General features: G+C 35.9%; 1 protein-coding gene across 10 annotated transcripts in view; it reads right to left on the bottom strand.

Moving 5' to 3' along the window:
• The window catches only part of ARHGAP32 (Rho GTPase activating protein 32), a 306,604-nt gene that overhangs the window by 172,328 nt on the left and 110,853 nt on the right, over window positions 1-23,423 (bottom strand). For 7 of the 10 annotated variants that reach the window (XM_086678673.1, XM_086678676.1, XM_086678671.1 and 4 more), the window contains exon 2: window positions 13,772-13,880. In XM_086678673.1, the coding sequence (XP_086534799.1) occupies window positions 13,772-13,876 (105 nt within the window). In that variant the 5' untranslated portion in view covers window positions 13,877-13,880. Of the gene's footprint in view, window positions 1-7,201; window positions 7,357-13,771; window positions 13,881-15,117; window positions 15,142-23,423 lie in introns of those variants that run through there. The other 3 variants (XM_086678677.1, XM_086678678.1, XM_086678672.1) reach the window with 2 other exon arrangements.

Below are 23,423 nucleotides of genomic sequence, written 5' to 3'. Positions count from 1 at the left end.
CACTGCTCCCTAACCCAGAAAAATATTCCACCATTCCTGCCACTAGTACAGACCTTTAAAGAATCTTGCAAATGACTATTTTCCAGCTCCCATGTAAAGCTCTCCCATGGCTGGGTAACAGAAGTGATTTAACAGTCTTGTAACACACTGTGTTCAGATACAGAACCATTAAAGCTGGCTACTTCTACAGTCAGCCCCAACACAAGGCGCACCCCTTTCATGTTATCTATGTGCGTGACTATCTTCTCCCAAAGTCTATAAAGTCCATCTTAATAAATACTAGCAAAATGCTAATGGGTATTACAGATTTTTAAGGAAAAAATAGGGTATGGAAAGGTGTTTAACACATAATCAGAGTGCTGAAAGAAATCTCATTCAGCCATTTCACTGCAAGGAGGAAACTGAGACCAATAAAGAAGAAACAACGTGCCATAGTGCATTAGACACAGTATTTAAACTGAGTTTCTATTACAAAATCTGCTACATCTAATATAGGCACAGGGAAGAAAAAAGGTTCAAAGACAATATCTTTTTTAAATAAAAAATTACAATGAGAAACAGCTTTTCTTCTATCAAAATATGAAAGACCAAAACTTTGTAAGGCTGAAAAGATATGGCACAAAACATTACTGCTTAGAATACAAATTAACAAAACTCTTCATAAGTAATGTGGGATCTTCATACTCTTTAGATTTAGTTCCCCATAAAGTAACAATAAAAAGAAAAGACAAAATTCATCATAAAGATATTCATCAATGTGAAAAATATAAAACAAATTCAGTTGAGCATCTGACTCTTGATTTTGGCTCAGGTCATTATCCTACAACTCGTGATATCGAGCCCCGCATTGGGCTCATGCTGACAGCACAGAGACTGCTTAGGATTCTATTCTTCCCTCTACCCCTCTCCCACATGCGCGCGCGCACACACACACACACACACACACACACGTGTGTGTGTGTGTGTGTGTTAAAATAAATACATAAACTTTAAAAATAAATAAATAAAGCAAATTCAAGATCCTACTAATTGATGAAGCATCAATAATACATTCTATATTATAGGATATTGTGTAGTCCTTAAATTTCTTTATTAAGAGTTTTCATTTAACACCAATTACAACACACAGTATACATAAATTTCTCCCAGGCAAACATAAAAAAGTTACAGTTTTATAAAGTATTAGTGGTTTTAAATCTCCTGGAATATTTGTGATTTCTATCAACTAATATTATCACATGAGTTAAATACATTAAAGCACATATAACAGAGAAAAACTATATAACAACGTGGTAAGCAACATTCTAAGGAAGGCAGCCCACCTTCCCCCCACAAACACCTGCCAAGAGGCCTACCTCCTGGTTATTCAAACACTAACCTAGGTAATGATGGGAAGAGACCTTGTGGATGTAATTCCATTCCCAGGTCAGTTGATCTTAAAATACGATAACCGTCTGGATGGGCCTAATCTAATCACAAAAGCACTTCGAAAGCAGCTTTCTCCAGCCGGTGGCAAAAGGGAAAATCAAAGATTTAATGCATCATAAGGATTCAAGGTGCTGCTGCTGGCTTTGAAGACTGAAGTGTCCAAGTAAGAAGGAATTCAGGTAGCCTCTAATAGTAGAAAACAGTCCCCACTGACAGCCAGCAAGGAAACTGGGACCCCAGACCCAAGAACTAGAAGAAACCACAAGGAAGCAGATATGGCCCATAACTTAAATGAGGTGGGAGGCAGATTCTTCAGTCCTCGGATGAGAGCCCAATCCAGCCAACACCCTGATTTCGGCCTTACAAGACCCCGAGCAGAAAACCCAGTTCAGCTTGCCCAAACTTGTGGCCTACAGAACTGTAAGACAACAAATGAGTATTGTCTTAAGTCTCTACATATGTGATAATTTCTCATACAGCTATGGAAAATAAATACTAATAATGTGTATATTTAAGACCCTAGAAATTCCTGAGTGATCTCAGGCTTTAAGTGCTCCTTTATTTCTCATGCAATTAAAACTCTCTCTTCCCAGAACTGGGACGCAAAGCCCCAGGAGCTCTTGCTTTCCAGCACTCCCAGACTCCACCGAAAGCACTGACTTCAGTACTCTCCAAACACTCCTGCTGAAGTCTCACAGGAGTCTGTTCATGTGAAGGCAAGCCCTGGAAGCAAGTGCAATTTCTGCAGGTGGGGTTGGTAGCCAGCAGGAAGGATACAGATCTGACTCGGGGCAACAGCCATCTCTACTTTCTCCCTTGCAACCCATATTTCAATGTGCATGCTACAATCTGTCCCATACCCATTTTGCCGCTCTCAAGACCCTCACTCTTTTCCCCTACAAGGAGGAAAACTTAATTCCTTTCCCTCTCCATGGCAATATTTTTTATTCCCCTTTCACAGCGGTTCCCTACACTATGTCTACCAGCCAGTCTTTTCCAGAGATCTCTTCCTTCCAGTGAACCAGCCAACTCCTTTACCTATGACACTTTCCATAATGTACAATGGGGAATATTCAGTTTTCTCTTCACTGCAGCACCCTAATAATAAGGTAGAATGCATATGTTAAATGGGGAGAAAAAGATAGAAAACTGTATATGGTTTACAAGAATAAAACTATATTCCCAGACATGATGGGGAAAAGAATATATTAACAAAGCAGTATTCTTTGCAAGTAACAATTTGGAGAAATTTGTATAAGAAAAATGTGTTCATATGGGTGTTAAAGTTTCTCTGCATTGTAAGAGTCACGAAGGAAATATACCAAAATAATCTCACCAGTATGGAAAATAGGACTATGGGTGAGTCTTTTTTTTCTCACTTTTCTGCATTTTCCATATAAGTATGTTTTATTTTTATAAAGGAAGAAGGCTTTACTGAGAGAAAGAGAGAAAGCAAGCTAGTTAACCTTCTTCCACCTCTGCATATTACCTACATATTACAGCTATCATATGCAAATGCATAACAACCTGTCATAACTAAAGGAGGTTAGATACTCAATATAATTCCAAGAGACAAAACTAGGTATTCATATTTATAGGCAACTTAGGAAAGAAAAAGAGAAAAGCATATTTATGATGAGATATACCCATGTTGTAGTAATAAAATGGAATTTTTTGTTCACTGAGCCAAGTCATGAGTTAATGTGGTAGGAGCTAGAACCACAATGGAGATGTATCTCAAACCAGATAAAAAGAGAAGGAGAAATGACCTATTTTCTCCCCTTTTCCTGCCCTCCAATCTTCTACCAGTACCTCCCACTGGCCAAACCTTGCCAGAAGTCTGCTGGCAAGAGAGCATGTAGTTTGCAGGGATTAGCCTCCTGCAAAACAGAACAAAGCAGAGGGGCAGGAAATCCCAAACCCAGCTCCATGACATTCATTACTAAATTATGAAGATGTAATTGTATTTATATGTAATTCCAGTAATTTGAAATATAAGTGATTTTATATAAAATCTCCTATTTTCAAAAGGTACAGCAACCAAATAACACCCATACTGACACATAGGTACATATACATACATACACATCTATAATCAACTGAAAAAGCAATATTATAATAATCAATGTGTAACTGGGCATAAAGGCAAATTATTCAAAATGAGTAGTTAATACTTAAGAACAACAAAGATGGTTCTGAAATTGTTATAGAAAATTAACAATAATATCACCAAATAAGCATTCACAAAGAACATCAAAATGCAACCAAGTGTAAGAATATGCTGTTACCAAAATGGCCTTTTCTTCAAAGAACAAAAAATCCAAACACAAGATATGTGAGTAAAGGAAGCCTAGATCAAGATTCTCTTTATGCACAAGGCTAGCAAAAAAGCATGTGAAAATAATTCAGGGGAAAAAATGGTAACTTTCTGTTACTTCTTACTTTTTTCCTTTAACAGATTCAAATCTTATTTAATATATTCTTTTTATTTGCACTCAGAATTTGAGAGAAGGCACAACAGCTTTAGAATAATATTATAAATAATGTTTCTTGATATGATGATGAAAAATAGCATTTCTGCTTAAAATATAGTAGTAAAGGGAAGGATCTTTGGCCTCTTAAACAGGAAAAAACAAAAACAAAAAACGTCGGAGCTCTTTGTTGGTAGAACTGCATACATATACAGACAGTCCCTGACTTAAGATGGCTCGACTTACAACTTTTTGACTTTACGATGGTGTGAAAGCAATTCACATTCAGTACAAACTGTACTTTAAGTTTTGAGTTTTTTTCTCCTGAGCTAGCAATATGCAGTGGCATACTTTTAGTGACCCTCGACAGCAGCAGTAGTGAATCACAGCTCCTAGTCAACAATAGGATCATGAGGATAAGCACTGGGCCTGTACCTATACAATCATTCCGCTTTTCACTTTCCATACAATATACAATAAATCCACTGAGATATTCAACACTTTATTATAAAACAGGCTTTGGGTTAAATGATTTTGCCCAACTGTAGACTAACGTAAGCATTCTGAGCACATTTAAGATAGGCTAGGCTAAGCTATGTTCAGTGGGTTAGATGTACCAACTGCATTTTCAACTTAGAATATTTTTGACTTACAATGAGTTTGTCAGGACATGACCCCATCATCAGTCAAGGGAAAATCTGTACATAATACATACGCATTAACATATACACGGCTAACTAAAAAAAACAAGACCTGAATATGAAATCTGTTCTGTCAAGAAAGGCAAACAGGACTGTCAGTTTCTGTACTCAACCGTAGTTTAACTGTAAGACGTACATGGAATAAATCTCTGAAATGAAGTATGTTTATAGAAACTTTAAATTTTAATCGGTCTAAGTATTGTTCCCTTTCTTACAAAGAAGCAAGAGACAAAGAGGGGAAATGTAATAATAATTATCCCAATACTACAGAAAAGCTAAATCTATTAAATCTACAGTATACTATGTTGAACAACAGTATCACTGAAATGATTTTTAAAGTATATTACCAAAAACTTTAATGAACTGAGTTATCTGTGTGAATATCCTCAAAAGAATTTTTGATACAACAAAATACCCTCAATGTTAAAAAAAAATTACATAATTTTCTTCACTTATTTCCTTCAATATGGTATTTAGAACTGAACTCCTAATGTGCAAATGCTAAAAAACACTCTGAAATCAAAGGAGGCAGGTAGATTTATGTACAAGGATAACTCCCCTCCAAAAGCATACAAACAACCATCAAGTAAGCTCCAGGAGTAAACTATATAATTATCCTACTTAATTTTCTATTTTGACTGGTAACAATTGAGTGAGATTACTAGAGCAAAAAAATCTATGATTCCTAAGAGTGATTATAAAACCAGTTCCTTCACAGGGAAGAAGTTGCCTTTAAGTTCAATTCTACTGCAAAATAATGTCTCTTCAGAGAGAACCAATTAACACCAAGAAAAAAAAATATTCAGGGAAATGTTTAAAATAATTTAGGAAAAGTTATTACCAAGTACCCTTGCTATAATAATCACAAAGCCCCTACCAGGCAACATCTGGAATCAACGTAAAAATTAACACACTGACATATCAGCAAAATCATTAGATATTCTGAAATTTATACTTCTCTATAATGGAGATTCATCTCTCCTTCATCTGACTCCTGTTTGTTCCAATCATTACAAGACAATCCTCCTTATTCAGCAGGTATTTAATCGACTGAACATCCAGGGTTCCATCGTTGTACATAAATTTGCCAGATATTTTATATTAAGCTTCTTAGGAAAATTTAAAAACAGTATAACATTGCCTTTATAGGGACTTTATTCAGGTAAATTATTGCCAGTCTTCATTGCTGCTAGAAACTGATACTAATCTGTTTCTGCATTTGAATTTTGTACAACAGATCTACTAATAAAAATTTGCATGTAATATTTAAATACAGAATATAGAATAAAAAATACAAATTCTTTCTGAAATAAGGTAGGGTATAAACAAAAGAATGGCAGAAGGGAAGAAAGAACCACAAATGCGGAAGATACTTCACTGGAAATTTTCTATTAAAGAAAGACATAGCAAGATTCTAGACTACCCATGACACTCCTGTTCAGATCTACAAGAATCACTATTCCTCTAACTGTATGTTTTATGTACTTTCTCCCCTGAATGTTTCATAAGTTTGATAATTTTTTTGGAAAGCTATATAACAAATTCTATCATTAAAAGTAACATCTAGATCACTTAACCCCTTAAAAAGCACAATATTTGGAATGTACAACTGACCCTTAAACAACATGGGGATTAAGGATGATGACTCCTGGCACAGTCAAAAATTTAAGCTTGCAGCTTAACTTCTGACTCCCAAAAACTTAACTATTGATAGCCTACTGTTGGCCAGAAGCCTTATGATAAAATAAATAGTCAATTAGCATATATTTTGTATTTATATGTATTATGTACTGTATTCTTACAATAAGCTGGGAGGGGGAATGTTATTAAGAAAATCACACTGAAGAGAAAATAGATTTACAGTACCATACTGTATTTACCAAAGAAAATGCAAGCACAAGTGGACCTGTGCAGTTAAAACCCGTGTTGATCAAGGGTGAACTGTAGTTTTCAGTTTAATAATTAACAATAAAATACTGGGTTTGAGATCAGCTCAACAATTCAAAAGATTTTACGCTTAACCTTGTAAAACTTCCAATTTTGAGCTTCTTTAATGTATAAAACTAACAATTTCATATGGTTCACCTAATACATATCTCAGAACACTCAGCAGACCATTAATTATCTTCAATAATTAATGCCACTTGATTCATGCCAGAGAATTCCCACAATCTTCAGCCAGAAAAGGATGCACTGTGGAATGGGGTGGGTTTGGGGTTGTTTATTGAAGAGCTCTGAATATACTGGCACAAATTCAAAACCTGGGCTTTGCATATTAATCAATGGTTGCATTTGTGATTATTCAGAAAGCAAAACTAAACAAAACATTCAGCTTTTAAAGGCTGTGAAATGATAAACATCACCGGTTTCTCTAGTTATAACTAAAATTCAGTCAAAACTAAACTGTTAAACATCACACTGTAATAAAGGAGCTAAAGACATTCACCTAAAGAACATTTGCAAAGATTTTTTTTTTCTTTTACTCAAACTGCAATTTTTTACAGCTCTATGGGTAAAAGGAACCAGTGTAAGTATCGAACAGAGTGGACAACTATTAATATAAGGAGCAATAAACAAAATACAGACCTCCTCCAAAATTACCTCTTGCTCAAGATTATTCAGGAAGAAATAATCCAGCTGTTTTCACCAATCCTCATTCCTCTTTAGAAAGCAGGCAACAGACGGAGGAAATGCTCCAGATACATAGGGTACTTTCGAAAAGTTAAGAAAAATGTACCAATGGTCTCAACTTTTGTCTTAAAAAAAAAGGAAGGAGAGAAGAGAAAAAAAGAGAGAGAATAGAAAATAAAAGAACAGAAAATAAAAAAGAAAAGAAAGAAGGTATTAACATCTGACAAGTGAGATAATGAAGCAGGAAAATTTAAGGCATTTTCAAGGAAAAACAAGTGTTTCTACTTGTCCAGGAATGAGAGTTTCATTCATTCAAAAAGTATTTTACTAAGAGTTTACTCAGAGTTACACAGATGATGAAACAGTTAACAAAAGTGACAGTCCCTGTACTCAAGGAGCTTAAAATCTAATGGAAAAGAGAGATAATAATGATACAAATTATATTTGCAAGTACTACAGAGAAAATTCAAGCTGAGTACAAAAAAAGAGGAAGGCTGGGCTATTATTTTCTCTAAGAGGGTGAGTAAAGGCAGCACTTAACTGTAACATTCGAGGAAACCAGACAGAAGGAAAAGAGCAAGCTTTGCAGATCGTGCAGAGAAAGCACTTTCCAGGAGAAGAGAACACAAATACAAAGGCCCTGAAGTGAGAGAATACTTGACATATTTAAGAAAGAGCAAGGAGGCCATGTGACTAGAGCAAAATGATTTATAACAAATGCAAGGATTCTGAACCGGAGTGACTGGAATAAAGTTAGTGTTCTTACCATAAACCGTCAAGTTAAAAGGAAGAAACTCATTTCTGGGAGAAGGAAAACAGAGATTTAGTGAAAATCTATAACTCACAGTTTCTCTAGGACCTTCCAGTGGGGAATGAATTCTTACGGAGCTAGAGATATGGGACATGAAGTCATCTGTAGAGAGATGACAGTCAAATCTGCAGGAATAGTAAAAAAGTGGGAAGAAACAAGCATAAAGAAACAAAATACAGACCCCTGTGAATGCCTGCATTTAGCAGGTGGGAAGAAGAGATACAGAGGGGAAAGAGCCAACCAACCCTTCAGGAGTGAGTGACTGGGACTGTGATTGTCTGTGCGTGAGAGAGAGGGAATATGTGCACACGGGAGAGAACATGTGTGCACACACACACACACAGGAGCCAAGCACACATGTGTTTGTGTATGAGAAAGGGAAAGGGGATGGCATTTGTAGGGGCACACATACAATGTTAACAACACTGAGCATTAACTTGTTATCTTCCTTCATAAAATTTTAGGTATTTTGGAAGTTCAAAATTTATAATTTGTTTTAATTTTCATGGCTCTGGTTGTTAGCATCTATGAGTATTTTCACCAAGGACCGTTTTTATTTTGTCAATAACAACTTCTTTACTACAACATGACCTGCTTTAGCCATTAGCCTTGAACACATTGATTAGAAACAGACCCTCAAGTGAGAAACTGTTCCTAAAAACACCACCACCAAAACAAACAAAACAAAACAAAACAAAAAGACAATCAAAAAAAACAAAAAAAAGAAAACAAAAACAAAAACCTTGAGAATTAACAGGATCCATTCTGAGATTACAGATATAATTAAAACTAAAAATAAAATAAATAATGAAACACTAAGAAGTATAATATAAGGTGGTTTTAGTTAGAATATTCAAAACTACTTAAAGATTCTCCCTCTTTTTGGGTTTTTTTATCTCATTTTTTTAAGATCCTAATTTTTTTCACTAAATGATTTTATTGTTAAATAATTGCAAATAAATATTTCACTTACTAATTTAGAAAAACTATAGTTTTTTATTAGATTTTTTACAATACTTATAGCTATTTATTTAATTATAAATTTATTAAGAGTAATAAATAAATTATACACCATAAACCATAAGCCATAAACCACAGGATAGGGAGCTACTTTAGGGTTTGTTGTTGTCTTGATTTTTTTTTTAATTTAATTTTTTTTAAATTTTTTTTTTTTTTTTTTTGAGAAAGAAACAGAATGCAAGTGGGGTTGGGGCAGGGAGAGAGGGAGACACAGAATTTGAAGCAGGCTCCAGGCCCTGAGCTGTCAGCACAGAGCCCGATGCGGGGCTTGAACCCATGAACTGTGAGATCATGACTTGAGCCACAGTTGTCTGCTTAACTGACTGAGCCACCCAGGCACCCCTGTTGTCTTAATTTTAAAAATGATTTAGAACAGATCAATTATTAGTAAGGAGATTGAATCAGTAATCAAAAACCTCCCAGCAAATAAAAGTCTGGGATCAAATAGCTTCACTAGCACATTTGACCAAACATTTAAAGAAGAATTAATACCAATTCTTCTCAAAAAGTATGAGGGAACACTCTCAAACTGATTATACAGGGCCATCATTACTTTGATATCAAAAGCAGACAAGAACACCACGAGAAAGTAAATTACAGGACAATATCCCTGATGAACATAGATGCAAACTGAATCCAACAGTGTATTATAAGGATCATACACTATAATCAGGTGTGATTTATTTCAGGGATCATAGGTTAATTCAACATCCACAAATCAATCAACATGACACACCACCTTAACAAATGAAAGATAAAAATCAAATCAGCATCTCAATAGATGTAGAAACAGCTTTTGAAAAAATTCAACATCCATTTATGACACAAACTCTCAATACAGATGATATAAATGACATAATAAGGGCCATATATGACAAGCCCAGAGCTAATATCATACTCAGTGACAAGGAAGACAAAAATGTCCACTCTCATCATGTCTATTCAAAACAGTAGTGGAAATCCTAGCCAGAGCTATTAAGCAAGAAAAAGAAATAAAAGACCTCCAAATCAGAAAGGAAGAAGTAAAATTGTAACTATTTCTAGATTACATATTATATCCAAAACCCTAAAGATTCCAACAAAAAACTGTTAGAACTAATAAGCTCAGTAAAGTTTCAGAATACAAAGTCATTAAAACAGTTGTGTTTCCATATACAATTAGCAAACCAAATTATTGAATATCTTTTCAATGGAAGGCCAGTACCTCTAGGAATTCCTTGACTTAAATAGGGGTGTGGGACTTGTCTTTGCTGAGGCTATTTTCCATCCCTGCAGAGAAGTTAACTTGCAGAAAACTAATAGTACAAATAATTCCTGTCCATAGAAATGCAAATTGTGTCCAGTGGAACTAAGGAGTTTTGCCAGTTTTTGCATCCATTTGCATCTATTTTAGCATGATTAATCTCTTAACAGTAAGGCACTTTGAATTCTCCTTTGAACCAAATCTCCTTTGAATCAAGTTATAACACTTGACTGGTTCCTTCATTAATTAATGAGTTAAATATCTCAGGCATGTGTTCATTTTATATTTGTAAGCAAGTCATGATTATATCCTCTTTTAAAGTTTATCCTTCAATAAAATGAATACAAGATTATCTTTATCCCTTCTCAAAAAACTCACAATATAATAAAAGGAGGTAACAACCATAAATAACTAGAATGAGATTAAGTATTCAGACACAGATATGAACAACATACTGTGAGAATTAAAATAGAATCCTTTTCTATCTGGAATATTTCAGAGAGCCTTACATCTTACGTTATAATTATATAAGGCAGGACCCAAAACTAGGGCCAACCCAAGGGAGCCCAGGTGGCTCAGTCGGTTAAGCATCTGATTCTTGATTTCAGCTCAGGTCATGATCTCACAGTTCATCAGACTGAGCCCCACATCTGCATCGTCTGGGCAGAGCCTGCTTGCCCCTCTCTGCCCCTCCCTGACTCATGCATGCACATGTGTGCTGTCTGTCTCAAAATAAATAAGTACACATTAAAAAAAAAATTAGAGCCAACCCAGTCCAATGCCTGTTTTTGTACAGCCCATAAGCTAGAGGTGACTTTTATACTTTTAAATGTTTGGGGGGAAAAAAATCAAAAGAAGGAGGATCATCCAATGACATACGAAAATTACATGAAACTCCAATGTGTCCATAAATAGTTTTATTGGAACACGGCCATGCTCACTTATGTGTTGTCTATGGCTGCTTTCATATTACAATGACAGAACTGAGTAGCTATGAAAGAGACCTTATGAGGCACTCTCACTGATTCATACTGCTGCTCATCACACCCTAAACTGCACTACTGAGTTATAACTCCACAGCATTTCTAGTTCCACGTTATCACCATACCACATTTTTTAAATTACCTATCTATACACATGTAAAAAATAAGCAAAGAGATAAGTGGACTCTGAATGTCATGCTTTTAAGGCAAAGGAGAACGTGGGTTTCATTATAAAATAAGATGGCAAAACACTGTGTTTCTTATGCACTGGCACTACAGCTGTGCAGAAAGACTACAAATCAAACATTACCAAACTATGCACTCATCACAATATTCTCAACTCATAGGAAAACAACAATCTGAAAAGTCAGAAAACTCTAAAACAGAGTAAATGAGCAAAGCCTCACACAGAATTCCTTCATAAAAATAAAAACAAGACTGCATCCAGAGTAAATTCCCAAGTAGATCATTTGTTGGCAGATCAAGGAAAGACAGAGACCAATGGTGAATCACTTAAATCATGTTTGACTACAGCAAAGAAATCCAGAGAAAACAAAAGCCTTTTGGTAAGTACAGGCTTGAAGAGTTGAGGTCATTGAGAGCGAAATCAAGAGTCAGTTTACAAAGAATGCAAATGATTTCAACTGGTTTTCCTTAACTCTTGATGAGTCAACAAATGCAGCCAATACTGCTCAGTTGTTGAGGAGTCAATGCTGAGTTCCAAGTGAGTGAAGAATTAGTCCCTATGTACAGTCTTCATGGGACAATCAAAGCCAACAATATTCTCAAATAAAGTCAACAAACATTGATTCAGTACAACCTGAAGTGGAATCCACTAAGATACATTATACAGATTTTTGGTAATTAATAAATAAATAAATAAATAAATAAATAAATAAATAAATAAATAAGAAACAGAAAAGGTTCAGTTGGACATATTTTCAACCTCTGTTAGTGAATGCTAAATGGCTTTCATAATTAGTTTTTGCTGTAGATTTGATGCTATTTCTTGATCAATTTAACCTAAAATTGCGAAGAAAACATAGCTTATGAGAAATTTACACCGTGATAAATGTCAGAGTCACAATCATAACCTGCCATATATTTTTATCAAGCTATCAAACATTAAAACAAGAAGAAAGATCTCTATTACCACATAAATTTGCAGTGAATATATTTTCAGAGCTCAAACTACAGTTCCAGTACAGTTTTTCTGACCACAATACAAGCGCAAAGTATATTTCCATACTGCAAAATCCATTTAACTTTGCAAATGAGGAGCTTCACCCTAACCTTCCACCGGAAGTTTGTAATATGATGTTATGCTAAAAGGTAAATAACAAGAGAAGAATCTAACAGAATTCTATAAATGCCCTTTAAGCGATAAATATGATCAATTAAAATCATATGCTCACGAACGGATGTCAGCATTTGGCAGTACCTGATTGAAAAGGCATTTTCAAAAATAAAATTGTAAAATCTTATTATAAACCAGCATTGACAGATGAGTATCTGCATTCAATTTTGATGATAAAAAACACTAACTTTTAACTACAATTAAGTAAAATGTTATTCTCCATTAAAAAAAAAGTCACTGTTCACAGACCTGAGCTGCAAAAAGTTATAATAGATTAAACATGTATCTCAAACTTATCATGTGGAAAACTACATTGCACAGGATTTTCCTAATCAGACCCCAACAAAAACTGCTTTTCCAGTATCTCAGGAAATGTAAACTCCAGTCTTCAGGTTGATCAAGCCAAAACAGCTGACACCATCTTTGATATATCTGTAGCTCACTCTATATCCCATTCATCAGCAAAAAATAGTAGGCTTTGTAAAACTCTCTCCAGAATCTAACCATTTTCCACCATATCTACCAGCATGGTTCAAGCTATCATTACTGTTCACCTATTATAATAACCTTCTAGTTGGTCTCCTTATTTCTTCTTTTGCCTCCCCCTTTAGCCTATAAACAAAAACCAGAGATTTCCTTTAAAAGTTCAAGCCAGATCATGTGACTTCTCAACCAAAAATCCTCCAATGGGGTTTCCCATCTCACTCAGCATAAGAAACCTAAGTCTTTATAATGGACCACAAGAAACTACATGATCAGCTCTCCATCCATCCAAACCATTTCTCTGTAAATGGTTTTCCAATCCTCCTACTCTGTAACCCCACTACTCTACAATTAATTGTCTACAATAGCACTTCCCATCACTTGACATATTATATATTTAATTGTTTCCTTCTCGTCCTACCCCATTAAAATATAAGCACCACAAAGGTAGGAAATTGGTATGTTTTTTTCAAGACTCTGCCCACAGAGTTTTAAACATTGCTTGGAATAGATTATCTGCTCAATAGATATTTCCTGAATAAATTAACAAAGTAACAAAAAACAATTCTTTTAAAGATTCATCAGCTCCTTCTCCTTACGTAAGTAAAATATACACAGATACACATGCATAAAATTGATTTACCATTGTGCTAAGTGTTTCTTCCCAATCAGGCCGCTCCCGAGGGTGAACATTTCTATGTAGTTCTGGAACAAAATCATCCTCTTCAGAATGTACTGAGGACTTCATCTTCCTGGAGATAAAAACATGAGAAACTATGATAAGAACTCCCAATTCTATGAAAACCTTCCAATGACTATAATTCAAAAAATAGAAGCTTATGTCAGTAGGAAGTTTAATTAAGACCTTTAATGGTTAGTATTGATTCCCCATTTGTACTCTGGCTTTCAGAGATCTTTCCTGATGTACTAAACACCTTCTTTTATTCCAAAAGATAAAAGTAAAGTTAATAAGTAGCTAACCTTCATGGTCTATGGTAACTATTATATAAGAACTGATTTTATCCGTTTAACACAGTAGGAACCTGGCAAAGATTTGCAGCAGCCACCAATATTAATGGAAAGGTGTTAAGCATTAGTAAAATTCCAGTATTACCACAATTCCAGAATATGGTACTTCCGGCTCCAATTTATGAAGCACAGTGCATTGAACTAGCACTCTTGAGAACAGCTATGAATGCTAAATAAAACATATAAGATAACTTGTCTAAAGGCGCAGGAAAGCAATCAATACAGGTAAGAGTTCTGGGGCTACATTCTTTGAGAACCCATCAAGCAAATTTCACATTTAATCATTACTTTTGTATAAGAGACTGTCTAAATCAATAATGGGAAATAAAGCCCAAACATAATATTGTGGTCTAACTGGACTAAGCTGGCAGAGGTTGGAGGTTGCAGGTGCCAAAGCAGGGTGGGGCTTCAGGGTGAAAAATGACCCCTAAGAAAACGTGTAGAAACAGAACCCATAAATCTACATAGAAATTCCCCCCCGGAAACTGTTAACTGATTCCTAAGTCTACAAAAATATGTAGGAAAACATGCTGAGAAACCCATCCAAAATCAGGTGATGGGCAACTAAGGAACCAACAGGGGATCTCAGCAGCCCAGTCACACTGTAGAGACAGAGGCTGGCAAACAAGCTGTGTCAAGATGGAGGAGTACTGAAAAAAGAAAAGGCACCTCAGTTCTTGAGACTCCAGAAAAGTCATGCCTTAGGAGTAAGGTCAAACTGCCAATGGATGAATTCTAACAAAGCCAAAAACCAAGACTTTATAGCATCAGAACTGCCAGAAAAAAAAATTAACTCTCTTCAGAGGAAAATAACATTCAACAAGCCTTCTGCAAATATTTTAACCACTCTAATACCCAATAAACATTACAAGGCATGCTTTAAAAAGTGAAAAATAATTGTAAAAAACAGGAACAAATGACTAAAAATTAGGAGGAAAATGTAAAAAAACAAAGACTCACATTTGATTCAGATTTTAGAATTTCCAGAATGGGCTTTAAAGTTATTATGATGGAGTTCTGGCTTCTGCTTATGATGTAGAGGAAGCTGTAAGAGGCACTGTTCCCAGCCAAACAAGACAAAAAGAAAGCCTAAAAAATCATAACTTTTCTTGAATCCATCAGAAAACTAAGCAACTATGGGGCGCCTGAGTAGCTCAGTCAGTTAAGCATCCGACTTCAGCTCAGGTCATGATCTTGGGGTTCGTGAGTTTGAGCCCCACATTGGGCTCTGTGCTGACAGCTCAGAGCCTGGAGCCTGCTTCGGATTCTGTGTCTCCCTCTCTCTCTACCCCCTCCCCCCCCCCCACTCATGCTCTGTTTCTCTCTCTCTCTCTCTCAAAAATAAATAAACATTTTTAAAAAACTGAGGCAACTAGATAAACTCTAAAGAAAGACAGGAAACTCTAAGATGATCTGGATCGCAAGCAATTGCTTATTTAGAGCAAAGCAGAAAAGAAGAAAGCTGCTAAGAAGAAATCAGTTAAATCCTTACCAGGTTTTATCAAGTTTTTAATCATATGCTAAAAAAAATTCATGATTAATATATTCAATATTAATACATTCAATAAAATGTTTTAAACCTGTATGAAACAATGAAGAATTTTAAGACACAACTGGAATCTGAAAAACAATCAAATGCTCATCCTAAAATTGAAAAATGCAGTATCTGAAATTAAGAACTCATTAGATGGGTTTAATAAAATAATTGACACGGCTAAACAGAAAATTGGTAAACTGGAAGACAGTTCAATAGAAAACATCCACACTGAAGCACACAGAGAAAAAGGAAATACACAACACAAAACATGAGACTTGGTTAAAAAGGTCTCAAATATGTCTAAATTGCCAACTTAGACATAAGGGAGATGATGAAAGAGAAAACAAGGCAAAAGCAATATCTGAAACAGAATAGCTAGCTAAAAACTTATAAAATTCATCAAAATAGAGATTCAAGAAGTCCCACATGCCTCAAGCAGGATAAAAAAACAAGTTAGGCATATTTTACTCAAAGTGCTAAAAAAGTAACTAAACACTTAATAGAAAAAGCAGCCAGAGAATAAAAGACAAGTTGACTTCAAAGATGCAACAAAAATGTGGGAGGACATTTCAATGAAAATGAAAAGATAAAGGAGTAAACCTTCAACATAGCAAGAGGAAAAAATACTGCCCACGAAGAATCCTCTAAAATCACCCATTAAAAAAGCAGGGAAAATAAATTATTTTCAAAGAAAAGCTGAACAAATTTACCCAGGAGGGGTGCCTGGGTGGCTTAGTTGGTTAAGCATCTGACTCTTCGTTTTGACTCAGGTCATGATTTTCGTGCTGAGTTCAAGCCCCTCATGGGGCTCTGCACTGACAGTATAGAGACTGCTTGGGATTCTCTCTCTCCCTCTCGCTGCATCTCCCCTACCTGTGTGCTCACTTGTGCGCTCTCTCTCTCTCTCTCAATAAATAAATTTTTTAAAAAATTCTAAAAAAAATAAAAAATTTACCACCAGGAGACCTGCAGTAAAAGAAACAGAGTTCTTCTGACTGAAGGAAACTGATCACAGAACTACAAAAATTCATGAAGAGAACAATGAAGGAAAAAGTTGGAAAATGTAAGTAATGTTTTAAACTGACATAACACAATCATACCCTATGTATGAGATTTACAATACACATAAAAAAGCACATAGGAGAGACATTGTGCAGTCGATCAGTATAGAAGTTCTCTACTGGCTGGGAAATAAAATAAGCCCTATTTTAGAAAAGAATGCAGTAAGTCAGATATATGTTGCAATCTTTACAATAATCAGTAAAAGAACAGTAAATAAATGTGTAACTAGAAAGTTGATAGAGGAGAAATCTGTTAAAATAAAACATACTTGGGGCACCTGAGTGGCTCAGTCGGTTAAGCATCCAACTTCAGCTCAGGTCATGATCTCGCAGTTTCATGAGTTCAAGCCCCACATTGGGTTCAACATACTGATTGCTTGGAACCTACTTGGGATTCTCCCTCTCTCCCTGCCCCTCCCTTGCTCATGCGTGTGCAGTCTCTCTGGGTCAGTCTTTCTCTCCCTCTCTCTCTCTCTCTCTCTCTCAAAATAAGTAAATACATAAAACAATAATAAAATAAAACATATTTGGGGTACCTGGTGTCTCAGTCGTTTAAGCATCCGACTCTTGATTTTAGCTCAGGTCATGAGATTGAGCCTCATGTCAGGTTCTGTGCTGAACATGAAGCCTCCTTAAGATTCTCCCTCTCCCTGTCTCTGCCCCCCTCCCCTGCTTGCTCACTCTCTCTCTCCGTCTCAATAAAAAAACAAAACAAAACAAAACATACTTGATTAATCCAAAAGAAAGCAGAGAAAGAAAAAATAAAGGCACAACTAAAAAGACAAATAAGAAAATATTTGCTGGTAGGAATTTAAATGATGCAGTCACTGTAGAAAACAGTTTGGCAGTTTCCCAAAATATTAAACAGAAATACCATATAATTCAGCAATTTTGTTCCTAGATAATGTAACCAAGAGAAATAAAAACATATGTCCACCATGAATTTATACGTGAGTATTCATACCAGTATTATTTATAATAGTCAGAAAATAGAAACAACCAAAATGCTCATCGCCCAAAGAATGAACAAAATCACCAAACCCACACAACAAAATATTATTCAACCACAAAACCAAAAAAGAATAAAGTGCTGATTCATGCTACACAAGAATGAACGGTTAGAACATGCTAAGTGAAAGAAGGCACAAAAGAACATCTAGTGTATGACTGCATATATGCAAAATATCCAGAACAGTCAAATTCACAGGGGCACAGAAAGTATATCTGGTAGTTGCCAGGGGCTAGGGAGAGGAAGACATCACAAATTACTCCAAGTATACCTCATTTCACTGCTCTTCACTTTATTACACTGCACAGAAACTGTATTTTTTACAAATTGAAAGCTTGTGGCAACCCTGTGTGGAGCAAGTACATAGGCACCATGGTTCCAACAGCATTTGCTCACTTCATGTCTCTGTTACGTTTTAGTAATTCTCTGTATTTCAAACTTTTCATTATTATTATACTTGTTATGGTGATCTGTGGTCTGTTATCTCTGATGTTATCACTGTAATTGTTTTGGGGTGCCACGAACCCCAAAGGTGGCAAACGTAATACGTGTATGTTTTTTGGTCCCTCCACCAACTGGCCATCGTGTTGACTGCTCCACCAACCAGCCATCCCCCATTTCTCCCTCTCCTCTTGTCTCCCTATCCCGAGACACAACAATATTCAAATTAAGCCAATCAACAACTCTAAAGCAGCCTATAAGTGTTCGAGTGAAAGACAGTCGAATGTCTCACACTTTAAATCAAAAGTCAGAAATGATAACGCTTGGTGAGGAAGACATATCAAAAGCCACACCAAGCCAAAAGGTAGACCTCTTGTGCTAACCAACCAAGTTGTGGATGCAAAGGAAAAGTTCTTGCATTTCCTACTCAAGTGAACACATGGATGATAAAAAATCAAAACAGCCTTATCACTCATAAGGGGGAAATTTTAGTGGTCTGGACAGAAGACCACACCAGCCACAGCAATCTCTTAAAGCCAAAGCCTAATGCAAAGGAAAGCCCTAACTCTCAATTCTGTGAAAGCTGAGAGAGGTGAGGAAGATGCAGAAGAAAAGTTTGAAGCTGGCAGAAGTTAATTCATCTTACAGCCATCTCTGTAACAGTAAAAAGTGAAGCAGCAAGTGCTGATGTAGAAGCTATATATATAGCAAGTTCTCCAGAAGATTTAGCTAAGATAATTAATGAAGGTAGCTTCACGAAACAACAGACTTTCAACGTGGACAAAACACCCTCAAATTGAAAGAAGATGCCATCTAGGACTTTCACAGCCAGAAAAGAGAGGTTAGTGCTTTGCTTCAAAGGACAGGCTAACATACCTGATGACTTTAAGTTGAAGCCAGTGCTAATTTACCATTCCGAAAATGCTAAGGCCCTTAGGAGTTATGCTAAATCTACTCTGCCCTGTGCTCTACAAATGGGACAACAACGCCTGGATGACAGCACATCTGTTTACATGATTTACTGAATATTTTAAACCCATTGTTGAGATCTACTGTTGAGATTCCTTTCAAAATATTGCTCCTCATTGACAATGCATCTGGTCACCCAAGAGGTCTGATGTAGATGTACAATAAGGGGCGCCTGGGTGGCACAGTCGGTTAAGCGTCCGACTTCAGCCAGGTCACGATCTCGCGGTCCGTGAGTTCGAGCCCCGCGTCAGGCTCTGGGCTGATGGCTCAGAACCTGGAGCCTGTTTCCGATTCTGTGTCTCCCTCTCTGTCTGCCCCTCCCCTGTTCATGCTCTGTCTCTCTCTGTCCCAAAAATAAATAAAAACGTTGAAAAAAAAATTAAAAAAAAAATTAATGTTTTCATGCCTGCTTATACAACATCCACTTTGCAGCCCTTGGATCAAGGAGTAATTTCAACTTTCAAGTTTTATTTTAAAAATACATTTCATAAGGCTATAGCTGCCATAGATAGTGATTCCTCTGGACCGATCTGGGAAAAGGAAACTGAGAATCTTCTGGAAAGGATTCACCATTCTAGATGCCACTGAAATGTTCATTTGACTCACTGGAAGAGGTCAAGATATCAACATGAACAGGAGTCTAGAAAAGTTGATTCCAACCCTCATGGATGACTTTGAGAGGTTTCAAGACTTGAGTAAGTAACTACAGATGTGGTGGAAATAGCAAGAAAACTAGATTTAGAAGTAGAGCCTGAAGATGTGACTGAATTGCAACAATCTCATGGTAAAACTTGAATAGATAGGGAGTTGCTTCTTATGGATGGGCAAAGAAAGTGGTTTCATGAGACGGAATGTACTCCTGGGGAAGATTCTGTTAGGACTGCTGAAATGACAACAGAAGATTATGAGTATCACATAAACTTAGTTGAGAAAGCAGCAGCAGGGGTTGAAAGGACTGACTCCAATTCTGAAAGGAGTTCTACTAGGAGTAAAATGCTACCAAACAGCATCACATGCAACAGAGAAACTGTTCATGAAAGGAAGACTGAATTGATGCAACCTTCTTCACTGCTGTCTTATGTTGAGAAAGTGCCACAACAGTGCCTGGGTGGCTCAGCCAGTTAAGCTTCCAAGTCTTGATTCTGGCTCAGATCCTCATCTCATTGTTCGTGAGTTCGAGCCCCACAGCTTGGGATTCTCTCTCTCTCCCTCTCTTTCTGTTCCTCTCCGGCTTGTGCTCTCTCTCTCTCTCCCTCTCTCTCTCCAAATAAATCAATAAACTTAAAAAAAAAAAAAAAAAAAAAGAAAGAAAAGAAATTGCCATAGCCACCTCAGCCTACAGCAACCACCACCCTGATCAGTCAGCAGCCATCTATAGTGCAAACATAACTTTTATATGCACTAGAAAACCAAAAAAATTCATTTGGTCCACTTTATTGTGGTATTCACTTCATTTCAGTGGTCTGGAACCAAACCCACAATCTCTCTGAGGTACGTCTGAACTAATAAGTAAGAGGTATCTTCCTGAAATATTTAAGAACTAGATACTGGTGGTAGTTGTGCAACTGTGTGAATATACTAAATAACACTTAACTGTTTAAGAGAGTGACTATTATGATATGTAAATTATACCTTAATAAAAAAATTAAATAGACTAAAAATTCCAATTAAAATAAGTAGGGGTGCCTGGGTGGCTCGGTCACTTGAGCATCAGACTGTGGCTCAGGTCATAATCTCACAGTTCATGAGTTCGAGCCCCACATCAGGCTCTGTGCTGTCAGCTCAGAGTCTGGCACCTGCTTTAGAGCCTCTGTCTCCTCCCTCTCTGCCCCTCCCCACTCATGTTCAGTCTCTCTCTCTCTCAAAATAACTAAACATTAAAAAATTATTTTAATTAAAGGGGGACATTTCATGATAAAAGTGTCAAGTAAACAGCATAATATAAAATTAATGTGCAAGAAATACATACATATTCCAATATATCAGCTTCACAATACATAAAGCAAAAACCTGAAAGAACTGAAAATAACCAAATCCACAACTAGTCATAAATTTTAACAGATATTTCTCAATGACTGATAGAATAAGCAGATAAAAAAAAATCATGAGTATAGGAGATCTGAACAACCCACCTTTGCAACCTGAGCTAGGCTAGAACATTAAACCCAACAACTACAGAGTATGTATTCTTTTCAAGAGCATGTTAAACATTTACCAAGAGACCATAATCTAGAAAATGAAGCAAGTTTCAACAAATAAAAATAATTTAAATCATAAATGAATGATTTGTGACCAATACAGAATTACACTAAAAATCAATTACTAGGGGCACCTGGGTGGCTCAGTCAGTTAAGCATCCAACTTCCGCTCAGGTCATGATCTTACAGTTTGTGAGTTTGAGCCCCATATTGGGCCCTGTGCTGACAGCTCAGAGCCTGAAGCTTGCTTTGGATTGTGTCTCCCTCTCTCTCTCTCTCTGCACCTCCCCAACTTGCACTCTGTCTCTCTCTCTCTCCCTCTCTGTCTCCCTCAAATATAAATGAACATTAACAAAATTGTTTAAATAAATAAATATCAATTACTGAAAGATAACAAGAGGAGCACCGGGCTGGCTCAGTTGGGGAAACATGTGACTCTTGATCTGACGCTGTGAATTCAAGTCCCCTATGGGGTATAGAGATTACTTAAATAAATAAAAAACTTTAAAAAAAAAAAGAAGGGAAATTAGAAATTCTGCCAGATGTATAGAAATTATAAAACCTGAATAACCATCAGTCAAATACATGAAATCACAAAGAAAATGAGAAAATATTTTTATCTAAATGATCATAAAAATACGGCAGATAAAACATGGGATACTACTAAAACAGAGCAAATTTCAGGCCTCTAAATGCACGTTACCAGAAATAAGACCAGTTGAAAACAAACGTACTAAGCTTCCATTACAAAAAGCTAGAAAAAAAGGAAATTATTCCAAGCAAAGTAGAAACTAGAAAAAACTATTTAAACAAAAAAAATCAGTGAAACAGAAATCAGGTGGATAATAGAGAAAAATCAAAGCCAAAAGCCAATTCTTTGAAAGATTAACAAAATGGACAATCTGTAGGAAGATTCATCAAGAAAAAAACAGGACATACGATATAAACAATGAAAAGAGAGTTATAACTAGAAAGTCTACAGACAAAATGGTGCTGAGGACATTACAAACAACTATATTCCAACATATTTGTGAACTTCATTGAAATGAACAAATTCCCTCAAAAACACAACTTACTAAAACTGAAACAAGAAACGAAATCATTTGAATAGTCTTATAGCTATTAAAAAAGCTGAATCTGTAAGAAAACTCCCAGTCCAAATGGATTCACTGGTGAATTCTTTCAAATATTCAAGGAATAAATAATAGCAATATTACATTCTTCCAGAGTATAAAAATAAAAAGAAGACCCCTTTCCAACCTGTTTCATGAGGCCAGGACAGTCTTCATAACAAAAGCTGATAAAGACATTAATAGAAAAGAAAATTGTAGGTCATGATGGTGAAAATAGCTGCAGAACCCCTAAATAAAGCAACAAATCAAAACCACCGGTTTACAAAAAGAATATACACACAGTGTCCAAGTAAGTTTAGTCCAAAAAGGAAAATGTTTTAGCATTCTAAAATCAATTGCTATAATGACTATATGATTAAAATAAAGGAATACAAACATCTATATCATTACAACAGGTAAAATTTAATACCTCTTCACAGGTTTTCTGTGAATATAAATATAGATAGGTAGGTAGGTAGAGATGAAGGTTATTAAAATACACACACAGATAACATCATATTTAATGGTGAAATACTGATGCTTTCCTGATGACAAGCAAGGTCAAAAAGGTCGTGAACAAGACAAGAATGTCTTCTATACTTGATGTCTTAGTTTTTAAAACAAGCAAGAGAAGTCAATAAAAGGTAAAAAATTAGACGGGAACAAATAGAACTCTCAGTATTTGAAGATGACACAATGTGTTCAGCAATTAGAGTAAGATAATTCAGCAAAATCACAGGAAATAAGGTCAAAGGCAAAAATCAAATGTATTTATATAGTAGTATCATACAGTAAGGCAAAAAGAAGCCAAATATAAGTGTACTATTTTCCACATAACAGACTACACAGAACTGAAAAATAATTACTGTTGCCATGTGCAACAGATGGATGAACCTCATAAATGCTGAGAAACAGAAGCCAGACAAAAGTACACACTAT

This window comes from Puma concolor, chromosome D1, assembly GCF_028749965.1.
Source record: "Puma concolor isolate L17-30 chromosome D1, mPumCon1.1.hap2, whole genome shotgun sequence".
In the NCBI taxonomy this organism is placed as follows: domain Eukaryota; kingdom Metazoa; phylum Chordata; class Mammalia; order Carnivora; family Felidae; genus Puma; species Puma concolor.
Note: the sequence above shows the minus strand (reverse complement) of the source record. Positions and strands in the feature narration are given on the sequence as shown.